At 45.3% G+C, this 26,746-nt stretch overlaps 1 protein-coding gene across 1 annotated transcript; it reads right to left on the reverse strand.

Annotated features, from left to right (window-relative positions):
• Positions 1-703: 703 nt before the first annotated feature.
• On the reverse strand, positions 704-26,688 carry LOC128270753 (pseudouridylate synthase RPUSD2-like). Its single transcript, XM_053008169.1, has 12 exons — positions 26,593-26,688; positions 21,546-21,633; positions 21,200-21,422; positions 19,000-19,087; positions 9,239-9,459; positions 7,584-7,774; positions 7,288-7,494; positions 6,925-7,196; positions 2,983-3,190; positions 2,745-2,779; positions 2,162-2,317; positions 704-824 (listed from the first exon to the last, which is right to left on the reverse strand). The coding sequence occupies exons 1-12, from the start codon at positions 26,686-26,688 to the stop codon at positions 750-752; spliced, it is 1,860 nt and encodes a 619-aa protein (XP_052864129.1). The 3' UTR covers positions 704-749.
• Positions 26,689-26,746: the final 58 nt, after the last annotated feature.

Raw genomic sequence — 26,746 nt, forward strand, 5'->3', positions numbered from 1 at the left:
AAAACTTTAAACATTCCAACAATTGTTTCTAGGTAAACAAAGACGACGACCAATGCTTCGAGTGCTACAAAAATTGCAATAACTAAGAGTGTAATTTAGTTGCCTATGGGTGATGATTCATATGTTGAAACATTCATTTATTCGTTTGTGATTTGTTATTGAAAAAAAAAAATAAAGTAATGTACCGGTTTTCTAGTGACCTTAAGAATGTTCCGAGACATTCATGGGGCCGGTTCTCACGACGTACTCAGATGGTTGCAGGCCGCGCGGTACGAGTCGCGGCCGTTTCCTTCGTAATTCCCCTTCAAACTGTGGGAATCTTTGCTCGCCAGTCCCTCGACTTGCGTGTGGTGTTGTCATTTGTTTCTTACACTCTTTGTCAACAGCTCTGCAATCTGTACATTTTCAATATGCTTGCCTATCGTCTTACAGCGCGTGCCAGCAATTAAGCGCGCAGCAGCTCGATCTTTCCTGTAATGTCTTTTTTGTGTCTTGTTTTGCGTATTGCGATACAAAAGAAACAAATTATTGTTCCCTGTCACTTGATGTCATCTACAAATTTGTTGTGCATTTACGAACACAAGATCAAATCACACTTGTTTTGGTCGTAGTCACACGCAAATATGAGTTTTTTCGTTTAATTTTAATGTGCATTTCAACATTGCTTGTTCACAGCTGTCCATATTCATGAGCATTCATGAGCGCCCGAAGGGTGCCGACATTTGGTTGAATGCTTATCGATAAAATGCTTACTCAAAGTCCGTCTCGTGCCAATCTACTCGAGCCCAGTCGGGCAGCTCAGTTTCGTAACCCCAGCCCGGGCCCTGAAATGGTAACAATGCAAAAGTTGGCTTTTAGTACGGTGAAATATGAGGTTGTAAAAATATTTAAAAAATATGTAGAACTTAGTACCACTAACTAAACGGACTGCAATACTGTTCTTCACAGAACCGAGGTGTTTCCAAAGGAAGAAGCGAAATACCATACGAGCAGCATAAAATCCCTACCATTGGATTACCGTGATGGACATCCTCCGTTCGGGCAGACAAACACACATGGGCCAACTCATCGCCACCGCCATGGAAATGATAATTTCCTGTACCGCATTACGACGGCTTTTAGCGTTTTAATGCGAATCGTTTACGGGCCCAAGTAAGAGCCAAATAAAAAAGGGTGAAAAGTAGAAATGTACGAAGTAAGCCATCAACCGGAACGCTTAGGCGGCGGGTTAGAACTTGCCGGCGGATATTGGGCATCCGTGGCGTAAGTGGCGCACACTCCACTTATGATGGATTTGCGGTAGCCACGGTGACAGTGAACGGACATTTCTGGTCCGGCCATCCTGGTGGGCCGCCACGCGATGTTATCCTTTTGCTCGCACGCCGCCTCCGACGGCGCCAACATATGCCTGTCATCCGTGTCACACGCAAACGTGTGCCGTTGACGACTGTCGTCGGTGGCGCTCGATGGGCACCGAGGGAGGGATCGCGTATTTGCTCGCATGAAAATGGGCAAACAAAATTATCATTGTGAAGTTCCACAGAAACAGAATGATTAAAGCAATTCGTGCGGTTTTCTGCGCTTTCGAGCACTGTCTCTTTCACACACTGATGGCCATTCTAATGGATTGCACATTGCTTTTGGGATTTCAATGATTCGGCAAAGCTTTGGAAATGGGCTGCCATGTGCCGACAGAGTCGACAGAGGGCGAACCGACAGTCACATCAATCCTAGGAGGATTTGTTATTTAAACCAATTTGAGGTGGCTGATTGTCTGAAGCATTAGCAGGACTTTTTTTGCTGCTATAGCACTATAGCTAACGCAACCGTCAGTAACGCAAATTAATGAGTATTTACAATTTGAAACCCGTTACTCATTTAAAACCCTCGGGCAATGCGGAACGATCAGTAACAGAAATTAAAAAAAATTAATAGTATGATTCTAAGAAAAAAATATGTCCGCTCGATTAAAAGATAGAAAAAATGGTGAGATGCTATACAAAATACTGATTAAATTACTTTTTAGATTATTCGGTAAGTGGACGGTACTTTCTGAACCTGAACGGCGACAGATATTAACATAAAATCGACCGTATTTACTGAACGTGATTAAAGAGCTGTTTTCACTCCGGTCGACTTTTATACTCCCTTGGCAGCTTACCTTGTACTTCCAGGCATGCAGATACATGACCAAATCCTGCGGCTTCGGATCCCGGTAGCGCACCTTGCACTCGTAGCAGTGCTTGTCGCTTGTCATTTTGTCCGGATTAAATGCCAAGTCGGGCGATTCGTGTCCCGTCTGCGTGGCCACGGTAACCTGCCGGGTCGGAGCATCGAAGAGGGATAGAGAGAAAACAGAAAGATGTTAATATCAGGTGGCCAAACACCGCAACCCACTGTTACGGGGACGAAGAGTAAAAAATGTTAGGCACACACACACACACAGATATTTAAACGAACGAGGACATTGAGGTACCACGGCTTGGTGGACAGACACACTGCCAGGGTTAGGTGATCGTGAGACTGGGGAATGCACAACACTCTACAAGTCACACGATGTTAATACGATGTTGATACGGACCGTAATCTACGGTGGGATTAGGGCGACGGACTAGCGAGAGCCAGCGCGTTACGGAACGAATTAGCGGCGAACGGCGCTGGCTCAGTTGCAATGGAATTGAGGTGGATTTTACAGATTTTCTCCGTGCGCCGAGCTTGTTGTGGAGCGCTACGGTTTGCGAAACGGATGTTTGAAAGCCAGAGGAATTAGTCGCTACCGCTTTGAGGTGCTGAAAGGTTGCAGGAAGCAATATGGGGGCGCTTGGTTTGGTTAATGGATGTAACAGGCAAACGGGGCATGAATGAATTAAAAACAATCTTCACACAGTGCGCCGCACACAGCCACACAATCGGCGCCCGGCCAGTTATGAGAAGTTTATTAATTAAAACACTAGACGGTGCACACTTTACGCGGCTCGGAACTCACGTTAGCACCGGAAGCGGCCATAGCAGCAGCAGTAACAGCGGCAGCAGATGCTTGCTCTGTCGCAAATTTGTTGCACTCTTGAAACGCAACGACTGCCGCTTCGTCGACCTGCGTGGCTGAGTCGGCTGTGTTGGCGGCGACGGCTGTGGTGGGCGAAGAGCTAGCACCTTTCGGGCACTCCCAAGCAGCAGCAGTCGTTGTGCGCTGTGAACATACATATCCACACACGTTATGAAAGTCAGTGTCCTTCCGCTTCGAACGAAACCCCCAAAAAGCGTAGATAAACACACCACGGAACACGGGAAAAGGGGGCTTCGGCAACGCGCCGTCAACGAAAGTGCAGCCCTCGCAGGCAAATGAAATGCAACTGCTAACCAAATTTAACGACAGACTTGAGCGTTGGCCTACACACGCGAGACGGAGGAGGGATCGGTGAAAATTAGTCTAAATAACCACAACGTTGTGGCGTAACCGCAGCCGTGGCGTGCCGGGCTCTAGTCTCTCCGCTTGCTGCTCAGCCGTAAGCGAGCTGACCCAAAGCGGCAGGGCGGCGGTTTTTGGTGATTTCACGTTGGTTTTTGGCAATTCGGTACCGTGTCGGGATGAAACAAATTGAATATTTCAAACCCCACAAGCCTCGCCTCGTACATCCTTTAAAACCGGACACCGGGCGGGTGGTGTGCACATAAGTCCCTCGGCGATTGCGGGCAGAGGATTCGGGATTCGGGATTCCGGGTATCCATTTATAATGAGATACTAATCGTGTTTACGTGTACGGAGCTTGCGGTGGATAGCTGTGATAGCGAGGAGAATTGCGAAAATGCAATAAAATCCCTTTAATATTAGATTTCGACTGTAAATGGGTGGTTTTCCGGGTTTTTCGTCCGGCCAGCGATCGCCGGGCGGCCGGGCAGCCCAACCGGCAGCAAAGTCATCGTCGTGATAATGGGCAACAAATTTTGCAGCTTCGACCACTTCACGGAGCGCGCGCGCGGGCGCAGGAGAAAGGGATCCAACTAAAAGGTAAAAACAACGCATAATGCTGGGCGCTTTCCGGTGGAACACCGTACGTGGAACACATTTCGGACGGTACGCGCGGCTAATGAATGGGCAATCGAATTAGTTATGCCAACGGGAATACCATTACGAACAAACAAATTATGCTGGCCGTTGTGTGCCAGCCAGCCAGGAAGTGCAGCCGCCGCCCGTGTAAGGACATATGGAATGGGTGCTCATTCAAATTTCCTTTTAGCGCGCACCTTAAGCGAGATTAATGCACACGGGGATTAATTATATGTTACTGTTTACGGGGTGCTCCGTAATACCGGGTGGTGGCGTCGTTGTCTGATGGCTGTCCCTCTTAATGGTTTCCATTCGGTGGCCCAGTTTCGGGTTCGTCAGTACAATGTCGCGAACGGAATGCAGCTGCAGCAGGTTCTGGAGCAGGATGAAATGACTCTAATTCCGCGCTAGCGGAATGCGCATCGACATAAACCCCAATCAATTGCTTTGAACGCTTATTAATGGTCGGATAATCCGGGTACGCTATTAAGTATTCGCAGACCGCCGGTGGGCGCCGCATTGTGAAAGCCGCGGATACCTTACGGCCGGAGAGCCGAACGCTTGACAGATTTGAAGTCCAGACCATTTTGCCACAAAAGAGCGCTCTTCGCAATGTTTGAAATAATTAATTGATTAAATAAGTTAATAGCCCGCCGTAGGTCGTACCGTTTTCAAAGCTTTGCGCTAACGCACAGCAAACCGGGCGCGGTTCGGTCAAGATTGTGAGTTAAATCTATCGCCCCAAAACCTCAAGGGTGCGGTGGCAGCACTCAAGACGGCGCTTCGTTGAAGCACCGGAACGAAAGTCTAAATCATGTCTAATTAACATCAATGATTTCTCTTTCCGCTACATTTCCATTTGCCCAAGCTGAGCAAACATCATTATAATTCCGTGCGGTGGCACGTCTCCGTCCGAAGATAAGCTACACACCGCCAGCCATCAAAATAAGGACGAACCGTTGTTTGCCAGCACCGGAGCGTTGCTTGCCCGCTTACCTACTACTATCACTGGCCGGGGCCCGGGTGGTATTCAAATGTTCACCGGCATTCTCGGATTTCTGGTGGGTGGAATTAGGAGATCCGGAACAGAAGTTGCCCGCCAAAGTGGAGGCTTTTGAATGGTGTTCCGTTTCCTCCCATCCTGAAGGCCCCAAGCACGAACGATTAAAGTTTGCCGTTACTGCATTATGAAGCTGTCACCGACAGGGTTTGCTGAATGTTGTATGAAGCTGCCGTACTCGTGTGTCCCGTCCCACTATGCCCATTCGGCTAACTAACGAAGTTTCGGGGAAGCTTTGTGGGCAAATTGTACCATAAATTAATGATAATTGTGACGTACTGGAACAGGCCACACGCACACGGTCGTTGTTTTAATTGTGTCCGGTCGCATCTGTTGAAACAACACTTCACACGATCTCCGAGGTGACAACCATGACACTCCGTGACACGTGGAGTCCAACACGTGGAGGTGTCGTGTGGTTCCGAAACTGCATACGTATGCAAGTGCCGGAGTGACTACAGCTGGTCATCGTTAGTTTTACGGACGTTAACAGAAGACCGGTCACGGGCAGGAAGGATTGACGATCGGTTTATCGCTGGCAACGACTAGAGCTTGCTTCAGGAGCATGGTAAAGTTTCTTCATTTCAAGCATTTCAACTTCTGGGTTCTGGTTGTGACTAAAAGTGATAGCTAAAACAATAACATTCTGAATCAGCGAAGCGGACAACCGTTCACCAAGTTATCAAATCAGTACATCTGTTTCTGAAAATAACCTGCACCGAACACGACGACAGCCTGTAGAAGATAACGGCTCAAAGGTTGGAAAATGAAATTCACCCTTGGCCTTCACCGATGGCTGAAGGCGGTTGCAGGATCATTATCACCGAAATAGTTCCCATTTACGGTGCCCGAGCTCGCGTACCGTCTTGTTCTGATTGCTCTACGGCACCCCGTCAAAGACGGGCCACTTCAACAGGTTTGCACATCACGTGCGTCTGGTCTCTAGCTGCTGTCAGTGTCAGAACTATCGCCTACCGTTGATTCGATTGCCAAACGGGTGGCCATTGCCACCGTGTTGGTATTTAATTTAATTTTCATCGTTCCATCGTCACTCCGCCGCCGCGAGCGTCGTGTAGGTGCCTCTCAACCGTCTTCGTGAAATGTGAAAACATTCGCGAATAAATGTGTATTTTCGAGCAGAGCAGACACCCCGCAAGACAAGAGTGCCGCCGTTCAGTGAACTTGCCAAAGAAAATGGTACCAGTTGCACCCCACATTATTATCGGGGCCAAGCATAGTGCGGCAAGCAATCTATGTTTGCCGGAACACCGTTAGCGGTGGTCGTTCGCCGAAGAATGCGGGAGCTGTCTAGGAACGAGCAATCGGTTTGAATGAGTTTCTTTCTGCTTCTCTACTCTCTACACTTTCTATCACGCCAAGACAGTTGCAGTTGAGATGCGTTCATTATCTTCGGGACGCGCCATCGTACGGTCCCGCCGCAGCTGGTGACGCGACGGGAAAAGTTTTTAATGAACCTACGAAAACCGAATTGGTAAGATTGTTTAAAATTAAAAGGCACAGCACCGCAACGGAGTCGCTGCCAATTTCGACACCAATCCGTATGTAGGTGGCGTATTTTTTTTTTGGTTGGACACGATTTTAGAAGAAAGTTTTGAATTTTTTGTCACCCTAACATTAGAAAAAGTTAAATTGTTTGAACCACTGTGTTCTAAATCCATCCACAGACTACCAACGCCGGAACGAGGGGCCACCATTGAGCTGCAATTCGAAGGATTGTTCGATTTTCCTCCCATGGGTGGGCCAAAACGAAGGCAAACCCGAACGGTAGTTCCCCAACTGTAAATGTTTTAATTACCTTCTGCGACTGCATTCGGCCACCGACGATGGTGTTGGTGGTGGTGCTGGCGGTACCGACGACAACAGTGCCAACGGGTCCGGTGCTGCCGGTGTTCGTGCCACTCCCGACGGTGGTGCCAGCGACCGCGGCCATTGCATTCGCCATGAGCAACGAGGCGCACATATTCTCGTGGGGGCTTTCGCTGCCCAGCGACACCGGCCGAGGGCTTTCCGAACAGGGCGACGCCTCGCGGGACACGCTCTCCGAGTCGTCATCGGACAGGATTTGCCCTGCAATTTGCATCCGCACCGAGTTAGCAGAGGATCCATCACAACTCCGTTTGGGTTGCTGCTTACCGCGATCGCTCGGATCACCACTTACCTTTCACGTCATCCAGATCGTTTTTCATCGGTTTAAACATTGACAAATCCGAGTCACCGTCGATGCCGAGCCAATTTTCTGCATTGTGAATATTGATCAGGTCCTTCACCAGCTGCTCGTCGCTCTTGCCGCCGATGTCACCGCCGCGGCCCTTGGCCGGACCGAACACCTCGTGGTTGTACAGCGGATCGTTGACGACCGGATAGCCTACGGGTGGTGGAAAAAGAGTAAAGCAATGAGGGCCGGTGCAAAACGGGATTCCCCCGGCTTGCCGTGGTGGTCGCCGTGTCCCGTACCGAGGTACTGCAGATGCACCCGAATCTGGTGCATACGGCCGGTGCGTGGTTTGCACTGCACGACGCTGCTGCTTCCGTTGAAACCGAGCTTCTGGAATATGGTCGTACATTCCTTTCCCTTGGGTGAAACCTTGCAAACGCCAATCTTGTAGCTGACGACCTCGATCGGCTCCTTGCACTCGATGATGCCACTGCAGAGAAAGAGGGGGAAAGCACCGGGTTGGTTAGGATGGTGGCGACAGCGTCATGTGATATGAGAGATCCCGCCATCAGTAAAGTCAAACTGAAACTAAATCAAATCCCTCCGTCTAGCTGATTCGTCCGCTTCCTCCGTCCCGGGAGACCGCTTCGGGCGGCGTTACAGGCGATCCGTAATCGCGGCGGCGACGGCGAAAGCCTCATCGGTTTTACCGACGTTACGCCGTGCCGCAACGGAGCCACGGCGACCCGCTCTCATGGCAACCCCCGAGAAGAACTCATTTCCGTTGCCCCTCGCATTGCCTGACAGCACGGTGGCGCGAGGTTGGTGAGGGAAAATCCAAAGTGGGTCGCAAAAAGTCTTCGCACACCATACGTTGGTGTTCGCAAAACCCCTTCCTGCGAGCGTCGCCAGTATCCATTAGCGTTCCCGTCTCGGTCGGTCGGTGAATGGTCGTGGATGGTCACGTCCCCCGCTCCGACACCGTGTCTTCTGGTGACACACCCAGCACTCAGCTTCCGGCACCACCGACCAACCCAACGGGCGCGCTGGAGCCGAAGAATAATTGGAATCCTTATAAGCTGACAGACTTCCGATGGGATCTCACGGCTGGAGATCCCGGGTTTTGTTTCGGGCACCGGGATCCGACAATCCGCACGCACCCGTTGGCCACCGGCACAGTGGTTTTAGGCGGGCGCGACGGGCGACGGCAAAGACAGTAACATAATTTTATTACCATTACCCTGTGCGTGGCCGACTTTCGGGCGCGACACCGGGGCCGGGGATTCAATTATACGGGCAACATGAATTGGATTTTTATCGGGTTAATTTAATTACCGGACGAGCTTATCCAGCGAGGGCTCGAGTGCTCGATACGGTGCGAATGGCCGTGACTAAGCAACACGCTTTTAGGGGGTCTTTATTTTCGTTGGGACCTGGGGCTGGGAGTCTAATTGCTTGCGTAATGACACTGGCCGCTAACCACGGGTTGCTGCTTGATACGGAGAGATACTTGATGATGACTTTGTATTTATTTCGAATATCCCGAAACAGGAATCGATATAGAGAAAGTTAAAGAGCTCCTTTATGCTTAAATTTATTATTGCAAATCTAAGTGAATTTAAAACACCTTTATTTCCATCGGAAGTTCCGATTTGCCTTTAAAGTGCTGACAAAGAACGGCACGAGGCTGCGAATCGTGAAACACAAGAGCCTAATCCTGACACATTTTAATCAACAGCAAACCCGGGTCGCCCTCGGACTTCTCAAGTGCTTCCGAACGGACCCGGGTTTGCCAAATCGGATTAGAATCGGGCTGAGCGATTGACTAGCGAGAACAGTGCACCGTCCAGCAATCAATTTGCATGTTTCGACGAAGACGATTGACGTTCTCGGGCATCCCTATCCAAGGGATCATTTCCTGTCGGTCTATGTCCGACGTTCCGTTTGTACTTACTCTGGGAACTCGCCTTCCACCCGACAGATGTACTCTTTCTGCACCTGTCGGTTCCGGATCTGGTGCTCCATTTGGCGGGCCTTCTTGGGGCTTCGGCCGAACAGCAGCAGCCCCGACGTGAGCCGATCCAGCCGGTGGATGGTGCGCAGATTTTTTAGATTATACTCCTTCGCCAGGATGAACACTACCGTGTTGTGGCGGTAACGTCCACAGGGATGAACCTTTTGCGAGGGAAGGCAAAGCGAGTGAGCGTGAGTTTGCGTGACAGATTGTGCCCCCGGTTCGGAACGAGCTCCTTTTTTTTACTGATCATTTAGAAGAAAATAATGGCACATTGAGAGGTAAAACAGGTTGAAAAGGTTAAACAAACGGCTGGAAGCATAACTAGGCGGCCGGTGAAAGCATAAACGTCTACGGTTAATTATTCAACGCGATCACAATCAGAAGCGCAAGCGAACTGCAAACGAAGCAGTAACACAAAATAAACGATAACGCCACGTCGGTTAATAGAGTAAATTTGTGGAAGTAAACCACAAGCTAAGTTCGAAGCTTATGTTTGATTTGGTTGCTCGGTTTGTCGGATAAATACAAATTCAAAGTGAAGTGTTCCGTGCTTTCATAATAATAAACATTAGGGGTTGTGGTCCGGGAGGATAATTGTGTAGCAGCAATTAAAACGGTACGTTCGGCGACTTGCAAACACTAATGTGCCATCCGGTAGCAGCCGTTCCAACGCCATGTTCTGCACTTTTATGAGGTGATTGACTTAACTTTAGTTTCAAAAATCTAAGCGGGTCAGTACGTTCACACATGCCGTCAGCGCAATTTTCGGGCGCGCCGTACAGTGCCGGAGCCCCCTCATAAAAGCGCCTTTGCAAAGTAGTGGTACAGCTCATCAGCACGAACTCAGTAATCAGGGTGCTTCTTCCCGTGATGGCACCGGCCCTCGTTGGGGTCCTGTTAGTAGTATGCGCTGCTCAGCCAATATCGTAAGAGGTGGTGACGCTGGTGGTGTAATATTGGCACCGCACGAACCGGCACTAACAGGCAGGGGTGGTGCAAAACGGTACCCAGTGACCACAGTGTGTGCGCTCCAGCACAACGGCCCTAATGGCGTGAAAATTCCTTGGAGTAATCACCACCGTCTAGATGCTTCGTTTGCAGTCGAGCCAAACGGCTGCATGTGGGATATAATAGTAAGGGTATCGTTATCCTGGGTGCGGCTTCGAACAACGAATCCTCACCAACGGTGTGGGGTCCTCTTTGCTGTTATGGTGGCCTGTTTTGTTGATGCGGTTGTTACGAATGCGCTTCTCGTGTTGAACACCCGTTCGCCAGCACGTAGCTTTCCGCAAAATTTGACGTCCATTTACTGATGCGGGGCTTGCGTTGGTTTTATGACCCGTCGATTGCCATCGTTTCTATTCATTTGGTTCGACTTCGCGGTGTAGGATCGGTGCGCCAAACATTGCTGGCAGAGTTTTCGCAACGTCATACAAAATGGGCCCCAAATTATGATGGAAATGCACGGCATGGAACACCAACCACGGCCATTCGTATCCGCTGAAGCTGCTGCGATGCTGTAGCGTCAAACAACTGCATCGTAATTGTATGAATATACGGAATTTTGTTGATGCTCCGAATGGTGCACCGAAGCTATTCGAATTTCGTTACCTATGCAACGTTTACAACATTTTGAGGCTTTCGCCATTTCACTGATATGTATTTATGTGATTTCGAATTTCACGTGGTATCGGCGTTTCTCAACGATAGTAATATGTCGGGGCTGTAGAAAAAGGTTTTTTTACCCAGCTTACGTTAAAAGATTTGTTTTCAATAAATTAAACTTAAAAAGAGCTGAATAAATGTATGCTTAGTTGAAGACTGATTGGCTGCCTGACATCGATCGATTGCACAAATGAAACGCTGTTTTTGTATTCAATAGAAAAGTCAAATATAGATTATCAATTTTGTTGAACCGTCCAGCTACTTGTGGTTCATGATTGTGTCCTCTCAAACATCGCTGCAGGACGAAATTGTTCACACAAAAGAACCAACAAAAGTCGCTTCGGATCTGAACGGAATCCGGATGGCTGTAAAGGCGCCACAAAAGTCGTAGAAATAAGGAAACTTTCAAATTGCCTTCAATCAATTTAAATCAGCAGTTGTTGTTTTTCAATTCGAGGCTTTCATCGAACCGAAGTTTTCGGGATTGGCTAGTAAACGAATGCCTCAACAAGGACCGAAAAATTCCATTTTTCTGCATTTAAACAAGAAACATTAAAAAAAAATTGGGACCCTATAAAATGCAATGAAATTGGAATAATAGTCAAAGTGGCAACGGTAAGAGTCAGAAAACGTGATGAGGATCTAATCGGCTCTAGTCAATCTGCGATAAATCATGATACACTTTCAAGTCAAATGGACTAGAAAAAACAATAAAAACGTTTTGCACATTCAAAAACAAGTAATAGGCATTTGAGGATGTAATCCTATTTGCATCCTTTTCAGAAAACCAACAAATCAATCCGTAATTCACGTAAACGATGCCTGTGCTATGTGTGGTTGTGTCCATAAATTGGATTAAATTTATTGCCATTTCAATCCTTATCCAAGATGCTATCCAACCTTTTCGGGGTTTTTCATCCGAATTACAACCTTCTTTTACGGGGTGTGCTAAGCAACGTGGAGTTGAAAAAACGATCCACGTTCCCGAGGCTAAATTTATGTTGGTTCAAAAAAAAATCGCACCATCCAAAGTCGAGAGCTCATTGGCACCGTGCGTTGAGGGACAATCTCTTTAAAACAGAACCATAAAAAGGTGGAACGTGATTTAAGTTTTGCATTCATGATTGTCGAGCTGGGTCCACAGGATCTAGGCTTATCTCCGACTTCATAAAAGAAAGCAAAAGGGAAAATGGTTTTGATGTGGGACTACCCCGTACGGGATTCATTCCTGCGTACCAGCGATAAAAGATCTGTAAGTTAATTAGTGGCGGTGGGAACATGTTGAAAAATGGTAAATGATAAGAGAGGACCCAACCAAGAAAGATTAAGCCTAACTCGGTGATTTATGTTTAATGATCTCCAGAAATCATGGTTTTGCCAGGAGATTAAAGTAAATCGTAGATATCCCACCAGATACCATTTCGGCATGTTGATGGATTAACCAAAGCATTACAACGTATTGAAGTAGTTATACAAGACGGTGTTGGTGATGCTCCAATTTAGTAATGTTTCACGAGAAATTTCCAATAATTTATTGTGTAGGTTGATAATGACCAAAGTGCTATGACGTTCAAAAGTAATATTCTCTATTTGAGGTTTAGCAAAATTATGTCACTGATTGCTATTTATCAATAAACAACCAATTAAAACAAAACAAGTTCTATCGCACTAAAATATGAAAAAAAAACTCGATCGACCATAAATTAACGACTGAAATTTATCGCCTGTCGAAACAACATAAACAAGGACCGTATGAATGGGGCTAGGCTTAGATGTTGGAGCTTGGAACTAAAAAAGTTGACACAATTCTAACTGGTCGTTAAGATGCGAACATGCGACGGTGAACGACCGTCAAGTGTTCACAGTGAGTGGACACATTGTGTAGCTTGTTATGTGTTAAGTTCCACAAACACACTCGCGCAAAGTTTCGCTATTTCGATGAGCAATTTGTACCGCACGAGATTGGCTGCATGGCATAAGGACAGGGAGCACAAAACAGGCTGAAGAGCCAAGAACCTTGAGTGAAAACTTTTTTCAGAGCCGTGTCCGTGTCCCCATCTCGCAAAACCGGTTCACTCTCGTTTGCTACGCTTTCAAGGACTTTCCTACATTTCTCGGCCACGCTCCGGCAGAACGCCGTCTGGCTGGGATGGCGTCTGACCGATACGGTTAGCAGGAGTCCTTCAATTTGAAATGACGCTTCCTTCACTCACACTCTCTTGGGGTGTGTGTGCGTGTATTGCGTGTGCTGCGTATGTGTGTAAGCCAGCGAGAGGACTAACTTTTCTTCGATCGCGAACCGTCCGCCGTCCCGTAATGTTCCATTTTTTTGCGACTCCAATAGGAAAGCTTCTAAAGCCTGTCCCCCAGCCTGTGCCGGAGGAGCGGGCGCCATGAAATAACGGACCGGAAAGGGGAAATCGAAAACGAATAAAGATGAGAATTTATCTAAGGCATGGGCTTCGTCGGGACGGCTCAAAATGTTTGCGCCAAGGGAATCGAACGCTTTGGGCCCCGTCCCGCCGAGCCGTTTTACGTAGTGAAAACAATTTTCTTTTCACAACTCTCGTAGCATTGCAACCGGAAGAAGATTGGGGAGACCCAGGGACTCCGGCGCCGGATGGGGAAAACCCGTAAACTTGATAACATCGATAATGTTGCGTTACGTGTTAGGTCACATTTGGCGCGGTCGCCGAGGGAGCAGTTCTTTTGGCACCATCGATGCATGGGCAACGATAGGCACATTAAGCTCGTTATTTAATCATAAATCGTTACGGAGGGAGATATTTATAAAAGCCACGATTTTACTGTGCGTCTCGCGTTGAATCCTTTCTTGATGACACTTGGTTCTTTGACTGCCAGTTGAGTAAACAAATGATTTTTTTTATTTTGCATCTATCCCGAACCAGACCGGCATTTAAGTCAAGCACACGCTGTATTAGTTGTTGGTTATTAGTTGTTTGAATTACGTTTACATAGTTAGTGTTACTCGCAAAACATGTTAATAGGGACTCTATCACTTCGGGCCACCCATTGGCTCTCTACGGAGTATATCTGTGCAAAACACGATCCGTACACGGTCTCAGAAACACTAAATGCTACGACCCTTTGCATTGGCATTGCTCGTCCTTGCTCGCGTTCACCAGTGAAGGACCAAACGGTTCCGTGTGTCGTTTCTGTGGTGCAGTTCCCCTTTTTTGAGGCTTTTCTAGAAGTAAAACTTAGCAAACGGGAAGGTGATACGACACATCACAGCAGGGAAACGGGACAAACTGGACAGATAGAAAAGAAAAACAACCAAAACGCTGATCTTCGGGTCAGCCCCGGGGGGTCAGAGTGTGTCACATATTATTGGTTACTCACCGGCAGCGAACACGGTTTGTCCAGCACTACGAGATCATTGTCGACATAGATTATTTTTATCGAATGATCTAAGACGGGCGTCTCGTGCCTGTGTTGCGGCCGCCACGAACATCGAATGAGCGAATGAGATAAAACACAGAGTCACAGTCATGGCGGTGCCGGGTGGGAGTGGGGTGGCGAGTTCCGGATTGTTCCCGAACAACCGTAGTTTGTAGGAGCGTTTTGTATGGTTTTTTTGTACAATCATTGTTTAGCGCACAGAGTACCAGCAACCGGCGTTTTGAGCAAGGGAGTTCCAGGCGGCAGATCACGATGTGCACGGTTCATTACAGTACATGGCGACGAGAGACAGAGAGGTCACGAGATCGTTACCACACACACCAGCCACAGATTCCGTTCGGCGTCCAGTTCGGCGTTCGGGTAGCCACCGCAAAACACGCGCACACATACACACCCGGGCAGATAATAATAAGTGGTTCGGTGTTAATATATTTACTTTACAGTATCGGGTATTATTATAGTGTCAATGGCAATGATTAAGAATGTGCTTTTTATGCTGCAAGTGAAGAATGTCGAGAGATGAGAAATCGGGGTTTGCTCATTGTACACGGCACAGCGAAAACACATACGATACGTGCAGGTTTTCGAACAATCGCCCCAGGACCACTAGCGGCTTGTGTTGCCATCCTCAATTGTTCGTTCCTTCGATTTACTAGTCTCACCCGAAGAGCGTGATTCCTTTGGTTTTGAAGCCTACCGTACGAATCCGTTTATACGACCACGCGTCTGGAGTTATGTATTTGGGTTTGTGTTTATGTGATTTGAGGTCGAAGGGTGGTGATTTTCCGGTCTGTCAACATGGCGATGAAATTTGCGCTGTAATGTTGCTGTTCCACTCTTTTATCCTCTTTTTATGTGGATGTGACAACAAAGGGGAGTGAATTAGTGGTTGCAGCAACAAAAGCTTTTGTTTGGTCCGTTTTCACCGCATTCAAGGTGATTTCGTGGAGGACAAAAAAATCACATTAATGCGGGCAAGTTACAGGCGACCAGGCGTCTCCACCGGTGTTGCATTGCAGAGAACGGGACTCGGATTCCAGCATTGCGTACGATTTTTATGATCGTTATTAGAGTTCCTCTTATCGAAAAACTTTAAACATAAACAAGAACACACAAACACACACACACAGAACGAACGCATTGCAGTTAGTAATCGGTTATGTATCTTTCGTTAGAATAAAAGCTGCATTCCCTGAACTGACATTCCATATTAATGAACACTCTGCGCCGGGCACCGGTGTTCCGGAAACGTGAAAGGCGCACAGTTTAGTGACGAATCAAAGGTGAGGTTGTAATTCTTTGCTGAACCAAGAGCTAATGCGGCAAAGCACACATATTTGGAAGAATCGAATTCTACCACATAGTCCCTTATCTTCAAACGGATGAACTTCTATTAAACATAAAAGAAAACACGGAGGTGAGGAATCTGGCCCCTCGGGGGTGCTACTCGATATCAGGAAGATGTTGATAATGGGATAAAGTCATCCAAACGGCAGCCTACAAATGTAGATTGTGCTGCACAAGTTGACTTAAGGAAGAAAGCCCTTAGTGACAGAAGACGATATCCTTCGATTCGCATCTCCGTGCTCCGAAGAATTCGAGTGCGTCATGACGTAAGTACATATTGTCCTCTAGTCTCTCTCTCTCTCACTCTCCTCCTCCTCTTTCTTTCTCTCTCTATCTCTCTCTCTCTCTCTCTCTCTCTTTAATTCTATTTCTAGGCCTCTTTTATTATTGCTATCCCTACACGTTGTCACGCACGCCGGGTGGAATACAAACATTGTCAGTGTCTGATTATTGCATGGACGTGGCTCGTTGCGATGACATAGACATGTATGTACCACCGATAGGACGAGGCGGATATGATTTACAATATTTTATTAGATTAAACTCAAACAGATTTATTGACGGAAGCGCGCGGAACACATAAACTGGCAGATTATAATTTTATCTCTTACGTTTGCCCCACAAATTCTCAGCGCTACGTTACACCATAATGCGATATGTGCCACAAGATAGCGCAATATGAACCAGTTGACATACTTCACCGGGCCACAAACAGGATCACGTCGGGCTTTATCTTGTCGGGCCTCTCGACAAGGTTCGCCGACATTACTCTCATATCGTTCGATGTTGCAAGTACCGTAATGTCGCATTAGCATCAACTAAAACGTGGAATGGCGGATGTCAACAGCAAGCCAGTTCCGGTTTGATTATTCGAATTGAACCATTTCCCGTACTTATTAAATGGATACTATTCTAGTTCAAAAGATGCTGGATTTAGAATTCCTCAAACTGAAAGCATTAAAGTAATCTATGGTCTATCTGCTGGTTTTTGGCGATCCTTTGAAGAGTGAAGTAACTCCATCGAATAGGAGACATGTTGATGCATTCACGGCAGTTGAAAATCTCAGTTTTAAGCAATTTGTCTGAAATTAAGCGAAGAGATTTTTGACATATTTTATGCGCTGTAATCCCAGTGCAGCCACAGTGAAATGGTAGATTAAACTTTTCCACAGCGAGCTTTCCGTGCGCATCGAATCTTTTCTCATCCAGGACACGTCCTATTATGTCCTGGCCGGGGTATCCGCGATCCCTAGAGCAATCAATCGCTGGCACGATGAGGAAGGCTCTTCGCTGAGATATCCCGGAACAGGAACACACAATAGGAATCGTTAGGAATGGCGGATAATGCTGCACGAGCACCGTTGGACCAAAAAGTGAACTGACAGCCCGGCGGACTGGTTGATACTTTTTGTCAAAACTGAAGCGAAACATTCACCATCGTTGGCTCCGAGGATGGCTTAACGTTACACCGGGGAATAGGGCCGAAGGGTGGTGATTGCAAGCAGAGCAGGGATACCGCCGACCAACCGAGTCCGTTCCATATAATTCAATTTTGATTTTGCTCTCGAAATCAGCTGCTCCGTTGCAAATGTAACGGGCGCATTGGTAAATCTTTCCTCCCATTGGGAACCATCTCAAGTGCATTTTGAGTTTTGCTTCCGATGTGCGCCTTCCCTGTACGTGCACAATGGTCTGACTTCCCTTTCGGTCTGACTGATGAAGCATCAAGCGGATTATCGTATCTATGCTGGATTGCGGTAAAAAGAGCCAAGTTATCATTCTTTTTTCATGCCGGATAGCAATAATCTGTGCCACGGTTTACACAATGCGGAAGAGGAGTGCACGGGACACGTGAAACCTTCCAACGAAAGCCACAAAACCACAAACGAAGAAAGGATGGTGCCTGACGCTCTTTTTTTCTTGGGTGAGAGTAACAAAAGGGAAAAAATTAAAATCGACCGTAATTCGTTCATTAATTTCATTTAAATTCTACTTAATTTCAGTACCAGTTTCAAAAAGTATTTAACTATCAAGAAAATTTACTAATTGTTGCTAGGGACCAAGATTAATCAGACAATTAAAATACTAATCGCCATTTTCAACAGTAATCGTTCTGCATGATATTCATTTCTATTTATGACGTTGTTTGCATCATTTGAATATCTTTAAAGTTGATGGGCAAGTAACTTATTTAACGAAATAAGAGAGACAGGCAAAGGCATATTTAAAATATGTATCCGTGAAACTAGGACCCACGACTAGACAGTTTCCAGTGCGGGCAGAACATGAAAAAACTCCCTCGAAATGCAGTGCATTAGACGAAGCAAAGTGCACACTAGCCCCCCGCGCGAATGGAGCGACATAAAGCGGTCAAGGCCCCGCCACCAAAGTTTATTGTCAACAACGTGAGTTGAAAATGGGCGGCATAAAACATCGGCACTTGGGCCATCTGCAAAAAAATGCCTCGAATGGTTGCGGTTTCACGAGCCACCACCAACCGGGCGGAATGTTTAGTGAATAAAAGTGAAAGAATAAAACAATGTCGACGGGTACCATGATAAATGGCCAATTTTCACGTGACATTTGTGAATCTGACTTCCCGCCTGTCGCCACCACTGTTTAACGTACTACACTTTTTGCGAACATTATTTGTCCTGACAACAATATGCAGCTGATATCGCATTCGGGGGTTTAACTTTTTTTCTATTTTATAGTTTTGAAGGCGAAATGCTGTATTTCCGGTGTGACACAGGAAACCACAGTCGTAGTTTTGGCGGTCAAACATTTATACGAGTATACCGTCTCGTTCCCACAGTTAGTTGGAGTAGAACAGAACAAAAAAGCGTTATCTGAAAATACTTAGCTGTAAATGTTGCTTGCGGTATACGGATTTTGCATTTTACACTCACGAAGCTTTCGATTGTCTAGATGTTTAAAATTGAAATCATAGTAAGCCAAGCAGAAGCGGAACAAACGAAACGGTCATTTCGCATCGGAACGGGTTGGCTCAAATATGTTAGTGTTAGGTGTGAGAGTGTTTTGACGAAAGTAACAGCTCATTAGTCGAGTGTGAGCAATGAATTTGAAGAAATCGGAAACTGTTTTTTCGAACCAAATCAAACATAAGCATGATCACAACCAACGCACGTTGGGCCACCGACGGCTGCCAGTGCACGACAGGGCTTCGATTGGCGGCAATGCGAATTAATACTACGAATTAATAGTAACATTTAAACAAAATGGCGGTCATTTAAGCCACTTACTGGAATAGATGCTGGTTTGTTCACAACCACAATATCGTCGTCCATGTGCACTATTGTGATTGGTTGACTAGTTACTGGAACTTCATGTCTGGAAAATACAACACTCATATGTAGATGATTTTGGTAAGGGTTTCAGGGGAAGTATAATCAACTATTGGAGGAGTTGAGTTTCGTAAGCTGAGTAAAATGGAGCAGAAAACATAAAAGAAGGTCCTAAAACATATCGAGGAATCAGACAGTGGCCGTCAGCCGGTAGTTTTGGAGCATATTAGTATAACGCGAAAGCAATGTTGGAGTATTGGTGTACTACGGAACTAGGAACAGGGTTGTAGAAGCAAGGAAAGAAGGAATATTTGGAGCCTGAACACCGTAAGTAGGTAAATATGCAATTAATGTTGCGTAGTCCCTACTGAACCGATTCTCGTTAGGATATTTTGACCTATGTTGGTGCGATATCATATCATAAATCATATCATATCATAAACCGCCTCAACAACGAATGTATTTGTAGCTTTTAACTACTTAAAAAAGTATGGATAAGTAGTTAGCTGACGCTCACCGCAAGGTATTGATTATCTCACGAACCATCGTAAGGAGTGAGCATCATAAAAACCGATTCTGACATGAAACAAACACCGAGAGGATAAGCTAAGAAAAGTCTGAACTGGGTTAATAGTATATTTAGTAGATACGAGGATTGTTGGCTAAAGTTTTTCACGTCAGGTTCTAGGCATGCCTCTACCGAGTTACACTAGTTGACTGCAGCACACTGTTATCAAGAGCATCGTTTAGTACAATCTGCCGTTGTGGCGTAAGTTCCACCCTCGCCAGACCAGGGGAGTGACTTCGTCCGATTGCGAATCCCGATTGTAATTTCACTAGGAAGATAAAAAACAAATAACATGCCAACTTTTTCTATGCCCCCGTTAACGGTGAACTTCATTTTATGGCTGTTGTTTTCCACTCGAGTTATTTTTGTTACTCTCGGCAATCAGTGACAAAAACAGGTGCCAGAACTTTGGGTCTTTAGTGCAGCAGCTTTTTTCTCTTTTTAAACCATCATAAACATCACATCAGAACAACATCTTGCAGTGGCAATTTAAGTTAGGAAGAAGCAGCTATCATATCAATACCAATTATAAATTTTTCTTCGCTGGCGTTGGGGATTTTTTGTGAGTAAACCATTTTTTTTTGTAAATAATAGAACACAAAACAAATGCCTTTTGATCCAATAAGCATGAGCGCTATCAGCCGCAAACACGGTGAATGCAAGTAACTGTTTTATCGAAACCTATAAAATACTTTCGTTTTGACAATGATGTTTGGTTTTTCTTTATCTCAGAAGAACGGACCGGGCCGTATTTATAATGTTGTTTGGTTGTTCAGCTACCAAATTGTTCCTTGTTACAGGGCAAAGAATGGCGACGATGAGGAAAGCACAGGATGAGGAAAGTTTAACGTGTAAGCATTGAGGATTTGTAATGATTCGTGCTGTTGTTTGTATGTTTGTCAAGCTTTCTACGGAATTCGAAAAGGAAGGTAATAATCGCGATTAGAACATTTTCCTTCTGATCACTCGTGTGTACATTTCCGTACATGTCTGGGCTATTTACAGCGCTGTTCGTATATATTCATTTCGTTTCCTTCTTGTTTATTCGTTCGTTTAACGTTGTCCTTCGGGTCAAATTAGGCAGTGCTTGCGTACAGAAGTTGACCAAAGAAAACGGAAACCTGCGAGGAGGAATCGTCGACACGTCGCGTTATCTTATAAGTGGACAAGAGTCTAGCGAAGGAACGGACGAACATTAATGATGAAAAGTTACGCACTTGCAGTACCACAGTCATTTCTAGGTGGTTTGTTAAAATTCATAAGACTTTTTATGTCGATAAGAAAAAGAAACTGTACAAGGAGACAATGAGCATAGAAACATCGCAAAATTAATCAAACGGTGAATGCAAAAGCATTGCAGAAATATTGCAATGTCTCGTTTAAATTAACGTGAAAGGTTTGTTGCGTGGTTTTAGAAAATTCATCAATTCCAAACGAGCCTTCTTGTCGTCAAGAAAGGATACCAAATGAATGGTGTTCTGAAGGTCGACAAAGCCTTTTCAGTGACCGAATGAACGTTTACGGAATGTTGCTCAGAAACAGAAATATTTTACAGGAAACACATAAGGAGAAACAATCAATTCCAATTACCTGTGAACGATGTTCGCTAGGAGGTCGTTATGCTTTAACCTATAGTCTGTTGGCACTTTTTCGTAGTTTACGGTCAGGGTACCTGCCTTGATGCACCGTTCGTATTCCTCGGCAGGGTGGGCGCGAAACTCTCGGGCAAATACGTCCAAAATCTTTTCGCCAACCCAACGACCCTTTGTGAACGTGGTGAAGGTAAAGTAGTAAGGATAAACTTTCCGCAGGCCTATGAAAAGAATCATTTGATTACAAAGGCGCTCCCGAGCTAATGCGTTGAAACGTTGGCAATGAGTTTGATATTTTTAATTGAGAAAATTGCACAACAGTCCTCCAATTACTGGTCACTCACCATTTTCAATATAGTACGACGTCTCATGGTATCGTTCGTCCGTGAAACCGGGCCGCTTAGCCTTCAACGCTTTAGTTTCCAGTTTAGCCTATAATTACAAGAAAAAGAAGCATAAGTGTTTAAACGGGCAGCGAAACGAAGCACGGGACAACGATACAGCCATACAAAATCAGGAAAACACAACACAAAACATCAAGTGAAAAAAGTCAGTTTAAAGATTACGAATATAAGAAGTTCTGCCAGGAAGATGAAAAGAAATTAGCGCTAGCCATTACAAACTGTCGAACGCAGAAGGATCTCCGCAGCTTCGGAAAGGATCGGCAAGGGCGGAAATGCTCGACCGATCGCCCACCATGGGCTCAAGTAGCAACTTGCCAGCTACGACGGAAGAAGAAGCGAGCAGAAGGGAGGGGTTCTGTTTGAAGAGTGATGACTATATAGTGAATGAATGATAAGATAAAGGCCTCCCCGAATGGTTTCGCTGATGTCTGGATCGGACGGACCTCCCCAAGATACTGGTCAAAAACGATTGACAATTTAATATTTGGACCAATCAACTGGGGTAGCTTCAAGAAGCATGAAAACTATCAATCTTCTTCAAATGACAGATCTTGGTTTTGGATTAAACAAAATTAACATGCCAGCGACTGGCTACAGGAATAGTTTAATTCATATTTTGCTGGTTGCTACTGAATGTCATTATTAGTTTTGAAAAAGGTTCGAAAACGTTTTACTTTTCATATTCTTTTTAGTACATAAGTAGTGGCAAATCAATTTATTGGATTCTACTTGGAAAAAAACCCACAATCGGTTGATGTCATGTCTTTATAGAGTATTCAAAGTCGTAACTTAATATTAAACAGGACTATGATCTCATGCACTGAGAATGCCATCGTGGAAAACTGTTCCCGAAGGAGCGTTGGTAAAGTGGCAACCTTCTTTACAACTTCATAAAGCGAGTGAAATACGAATGCAACTCTGTCTATCTGCACTTTGTCCGCTTCATTGTACCCGAGCTCGAGGTATCGTGTTGTGCCTCTTTCTTCTCTTCATAGTTATGCAGATTTTATTAAACCTGCAGCGCAAGGGCACAGTTGAAAATTAGCATTGGGTAGGATTATCCACCACCATAGCTTTGGAAAATGGGGTTCATTCGAGAGAAAGTTGTTCATCTGCAGCTGGCAAAGCTAGCAGTCGTGCTCGTGACCAAGCACAGATACGAAAACTTAACTTTATAAGTGTGAAAAGTTTTGGAAGAGACTTTTCAATTAACTACGCTCCCCGGAGGGTCATATTACGATAAAGCTGCAACAGGAAAATTATTTAATTTAATATCTTTGATTTTTCTTTTGTTATTGCAACAGTCTTACAACGGAATGAAAGCTTCAAAGAGAAACTTATTGGTCAGCTGCACTTTCAGGCACACTTTTAGAGATTCATTCATCAATTTCATTCACAGGAGTAAAAGAAAGTAACCGAATTTCATTATTTACTATCAAAGTGATAGAACATGATTAAGTATAAATCATATGTTTATATTTACTCATAAATAGCCCTTAGTCGTGCAGTGGTGTTTTTTACAAACCTCACAGAAAGCAAACATTAAATTACAAAGAAAATCCCGGTCATTCGAGCGGGACGAAGGAACCATGCGTTTGTTATGATACATCGTAAAAGTCTGCATATTCCTCGTGATGTACCCAAGCTGCCAGACTCTCGTCTAGTTGGTGGTGTGCAAACCGAAACGTTGCATAGATACATACATTGCATAGAGCAGCGGTGGCTAAAAAAGCGCAAAAGTTTCGTCTTCAAAAACAACAACATACACTCTTCCAGCAAAGTTCGTTGGGTTGTGTAGTTTGTCTTACCCAACGAGCCCAGTGGAGAGTTCATTGTGGCATAAAAAACGCACAATTCTTATCTTTACTTCGTCTTTGTTTATAAATAACCGCCCCTTACTACGAGGCACGTGTTTTCACACAACAGCAGCCACACATCCGTCCATTCATTATGGATGCTGTTAGCATGCGACCATGTGGCGTAAGGACAACGTCTGGATGGAGCAGTTGCAACGGCAGCGGATCTTTGGTTCGTTGGTGTTGATGAACAGTGCCAGAACACGGGCTAGCACTGCGCTCAAAGTGTTACTACTTCCGCATAGCATCATTTAATTTGGCGCACGTTGGCTCTTTTCCAGTCTCGAGTCTCCAGTTGAGCAGCGTGTCGTTGAAAAGAGTGTGCTTTTCTGTACGGCGTGTACGGTGTGTTTGAGAAGCAACATAATTCCGCTCGCACGTACTCGCAGTGTGTTGCAGCTATAAAATCGAAAGGATTTCAATACGGCTTCAACCGCGGCCCACGTGTTGCTACAATCTGATTGAAACGGCAAAGCGGGACATTCTATTTACAGTCGAGAAAATTGTCGTTCGCGTTCTGCTGCCATTAGCGGAGCATAAACTTAGCAATTTCAAGCACTTCACGCTACGCCAGTTCCGAGTAGTTTTGAAACCGAATGCCATTGAAGTGACTACTGGTGGGACGACAAATATTAGTTGAAGGAAGCAGTATGCGACTGAACAACAGGTGAACGAAATTCGATAATATGTTGCACCAGCCGGCACTGGGCTGCCGAAGTGCGATGAATAGTAAACGTACAAGTTTTCCTTATGGCTTCACTGCAGTGGAAACTCTTAAGTATCCACTCAGCTGGAATTATAATGGGCGTAGCGCAGGTTCGCATAAGCGATATCGTTTTACACCGTACAATGCAGTGTTACGATGCGGTACTTTTGGAAAATCGTTGAAAAAGTTAAATCGAGAGGATCGAATGAAAATTTCAAGGATCGCTATTACAAAGGAACGGCGTCTTTTAAGCTACTTTCGATAATAGTCCCAGCAGTGACTGCAGAATTGAAAACGTGTGCACTCAGTTAAGAAACAAGTATACGTTAAATATGTTAAATAACGTACGTTCAATAAATCCAATAATGCAAAAGAATAAGAAATTGAATAACATTTCGCGCCATACGTGAAAAAATTGGGTGATGTTTTGTTCAAGAATAGCTATTCTACAGCATATGAAGCAAGTTTTTCATTTCGTATGGATTAAGTTGCAATTTTGACAGAACATTAACAAAAATTTAATAGTTAAAGTTGCAGGACGGCTTTAACATACACCGGAGTAGACAACGAGAAACAAAATTACCATCCCTCACGGAGGGCATTAATGAAAGTCTAGAAAAGGTCTAGGAAGACACGTTCTAGAGAAAGTCTAACAAATCAATTTATGGCACACAAATCGTTTGATTTTGACAGAACCATAAAGCGTACATATTAAAAACAGGCCCAACAATTGCCCTGGTTTCCCCCGGTGCTGAAGCAATTCCTTAATAAACCATTCGATCCAAACATTCTCTGTTTTCGCACCAGTTTTCTAACTACCGGTGTGAAATTGTAATTCTGCGAGCCAGACAACATTCATTGTTGTCATAAACAATATGCTACCAGAGACGGTGCGGCATTGCTCTACGTAGACGTGGGCCGTAAAGAAGGGACCGCCCTGTTGCTGGGTGGTAGTTGCTCCGTCGCTGAACGTAACTTTATGCTCATCCGCATCCGTTGTGCCGATGATCAAATTCCGGCCATCCGTGTGGTGAGAGACTAACTTTTGCAGCCCATGGTTCATTCCGGCTTAAAGCGGGTGGAGGCCCATTTTCCGCATCCAATATCACGGTGGAGCGCTGTCATAGTTTTTCATTATGCCTGTTTAATAACGCACACTGTACTGTATAAATTAACGTTTTCAATTTCTTCCTTCGTTCCGGGGCCGACGTTATTTACTTAATCACGCGCGTCCTCCTCACGGTCTGCCAGCGCTGCTCGTGAACCGTACAACTACACGAATCGTGCGTGTTTGCGACTGGGCGATATTTTAAAATGCTCTTTGCGAGAAGTTTGCGATACAGTGGGGATGCTTTATCTATGGTTGATTCTGTAAAGAAAAACCCGCAAGCCTTATTTTGCTAGATTAATTTTTGTCTTCAGGTGGAATCTACCAAGAGATTTGCGTTTTATAGCTAACCACTTGAAGTTGTGCATGTTCATTTAGTATGAACAGTTCGAAACAATTGTTAAATTCGGACGCCGACAATCTTTGTTAATGAATTTTGGACAATTTAATAATGCCAGATTTGATTGATAAAAACTTTGAAAAAGACATTTTCGTGTTACAAAATTTAGCATATCTTAGGATGTTATTGAAATATTCTTTGTTTTAAATAATGAGAACAGGTCGTATAAGTAGCATTTTCAACGGTTTTAAGTAATTTCAAATGTGTCCGTTGTTCCATCACTTTAACCTCATTATATCCGAACCCCGCGCCTACTTTAAGCCTCGTTCGTGACCGCCACTAGCAAAGTACATGGATACAGAAATAAAAACTTTATTGCTGAAAAGTCCTTCCGGGAAGAAACATGGAGAGCGGCGTGTACATCAATGACGTAGAACGTGGCCGTCAACCTTTATCGTGATTGCTCACGCCGACTACATATATCGCGTGATGATGATGGTATTTAATTAAAACGTGATCCAATATCCGATACGTGACAAAACACTGCTGATCGTTAATCGATTTCCAGCACGCACACAATTCACGGATCATTTGGTGGCTGGCGAAGCAAGACTACATTCAGGACCATTGGGGTGCGCCGCGTAGTTTCTTGAGCTCTGGGACACGACACTGCATTCTGAGCTGTAAGTCAGGCTACAAAGTAATGGGACAGGTAAAAATCTAAGTCTCCGCTTGTGGTATCTTTCTTTCGGACAAGAATTCCCTTTGCGGGACCGACAGAAACGTTAAAGCACTTCCAGACGCCAGTCTTCAATGGAGTAAAAGAAGCAGAGGTGCTGGCATTGGAGCGTAGCACCCCACGATGGACAATAAATACAAAGTCTCAAACATGGCACATAAAACACGCACACACACATACAGAAATATACAAAGTTGCACAGAGAGACTAGGAGCTGCCTAAAGGTGGTGGTACGTACCTTTTTCAAGTCCTTGACCGGCTCGCTTTCGTCCGCTTTTCGCTTCTCGGTTGAGGCCAGTTTGGTTTTTTCCTTCTCCGTCATGATAATCTGCATAATGGAAGCGATGGGCGGCAACGGAAGGAAACCGGAAGCGGTAGATGTCGAGGTCGAG

The sequence above is a fragment of the Anopheles cruzii genome, chromosome 3, assembly GCF_943734635.1.
Source record: "Anopheles cruzii chromosome 3, idAnoCruzAS_RS32_06, whole genome shotgun sequence".
NCBI lineage: Eukaryota > Metazoa > Arthropoda > Insecta > Diptera > Culicidae > Anopheles > Anopheles cruzii.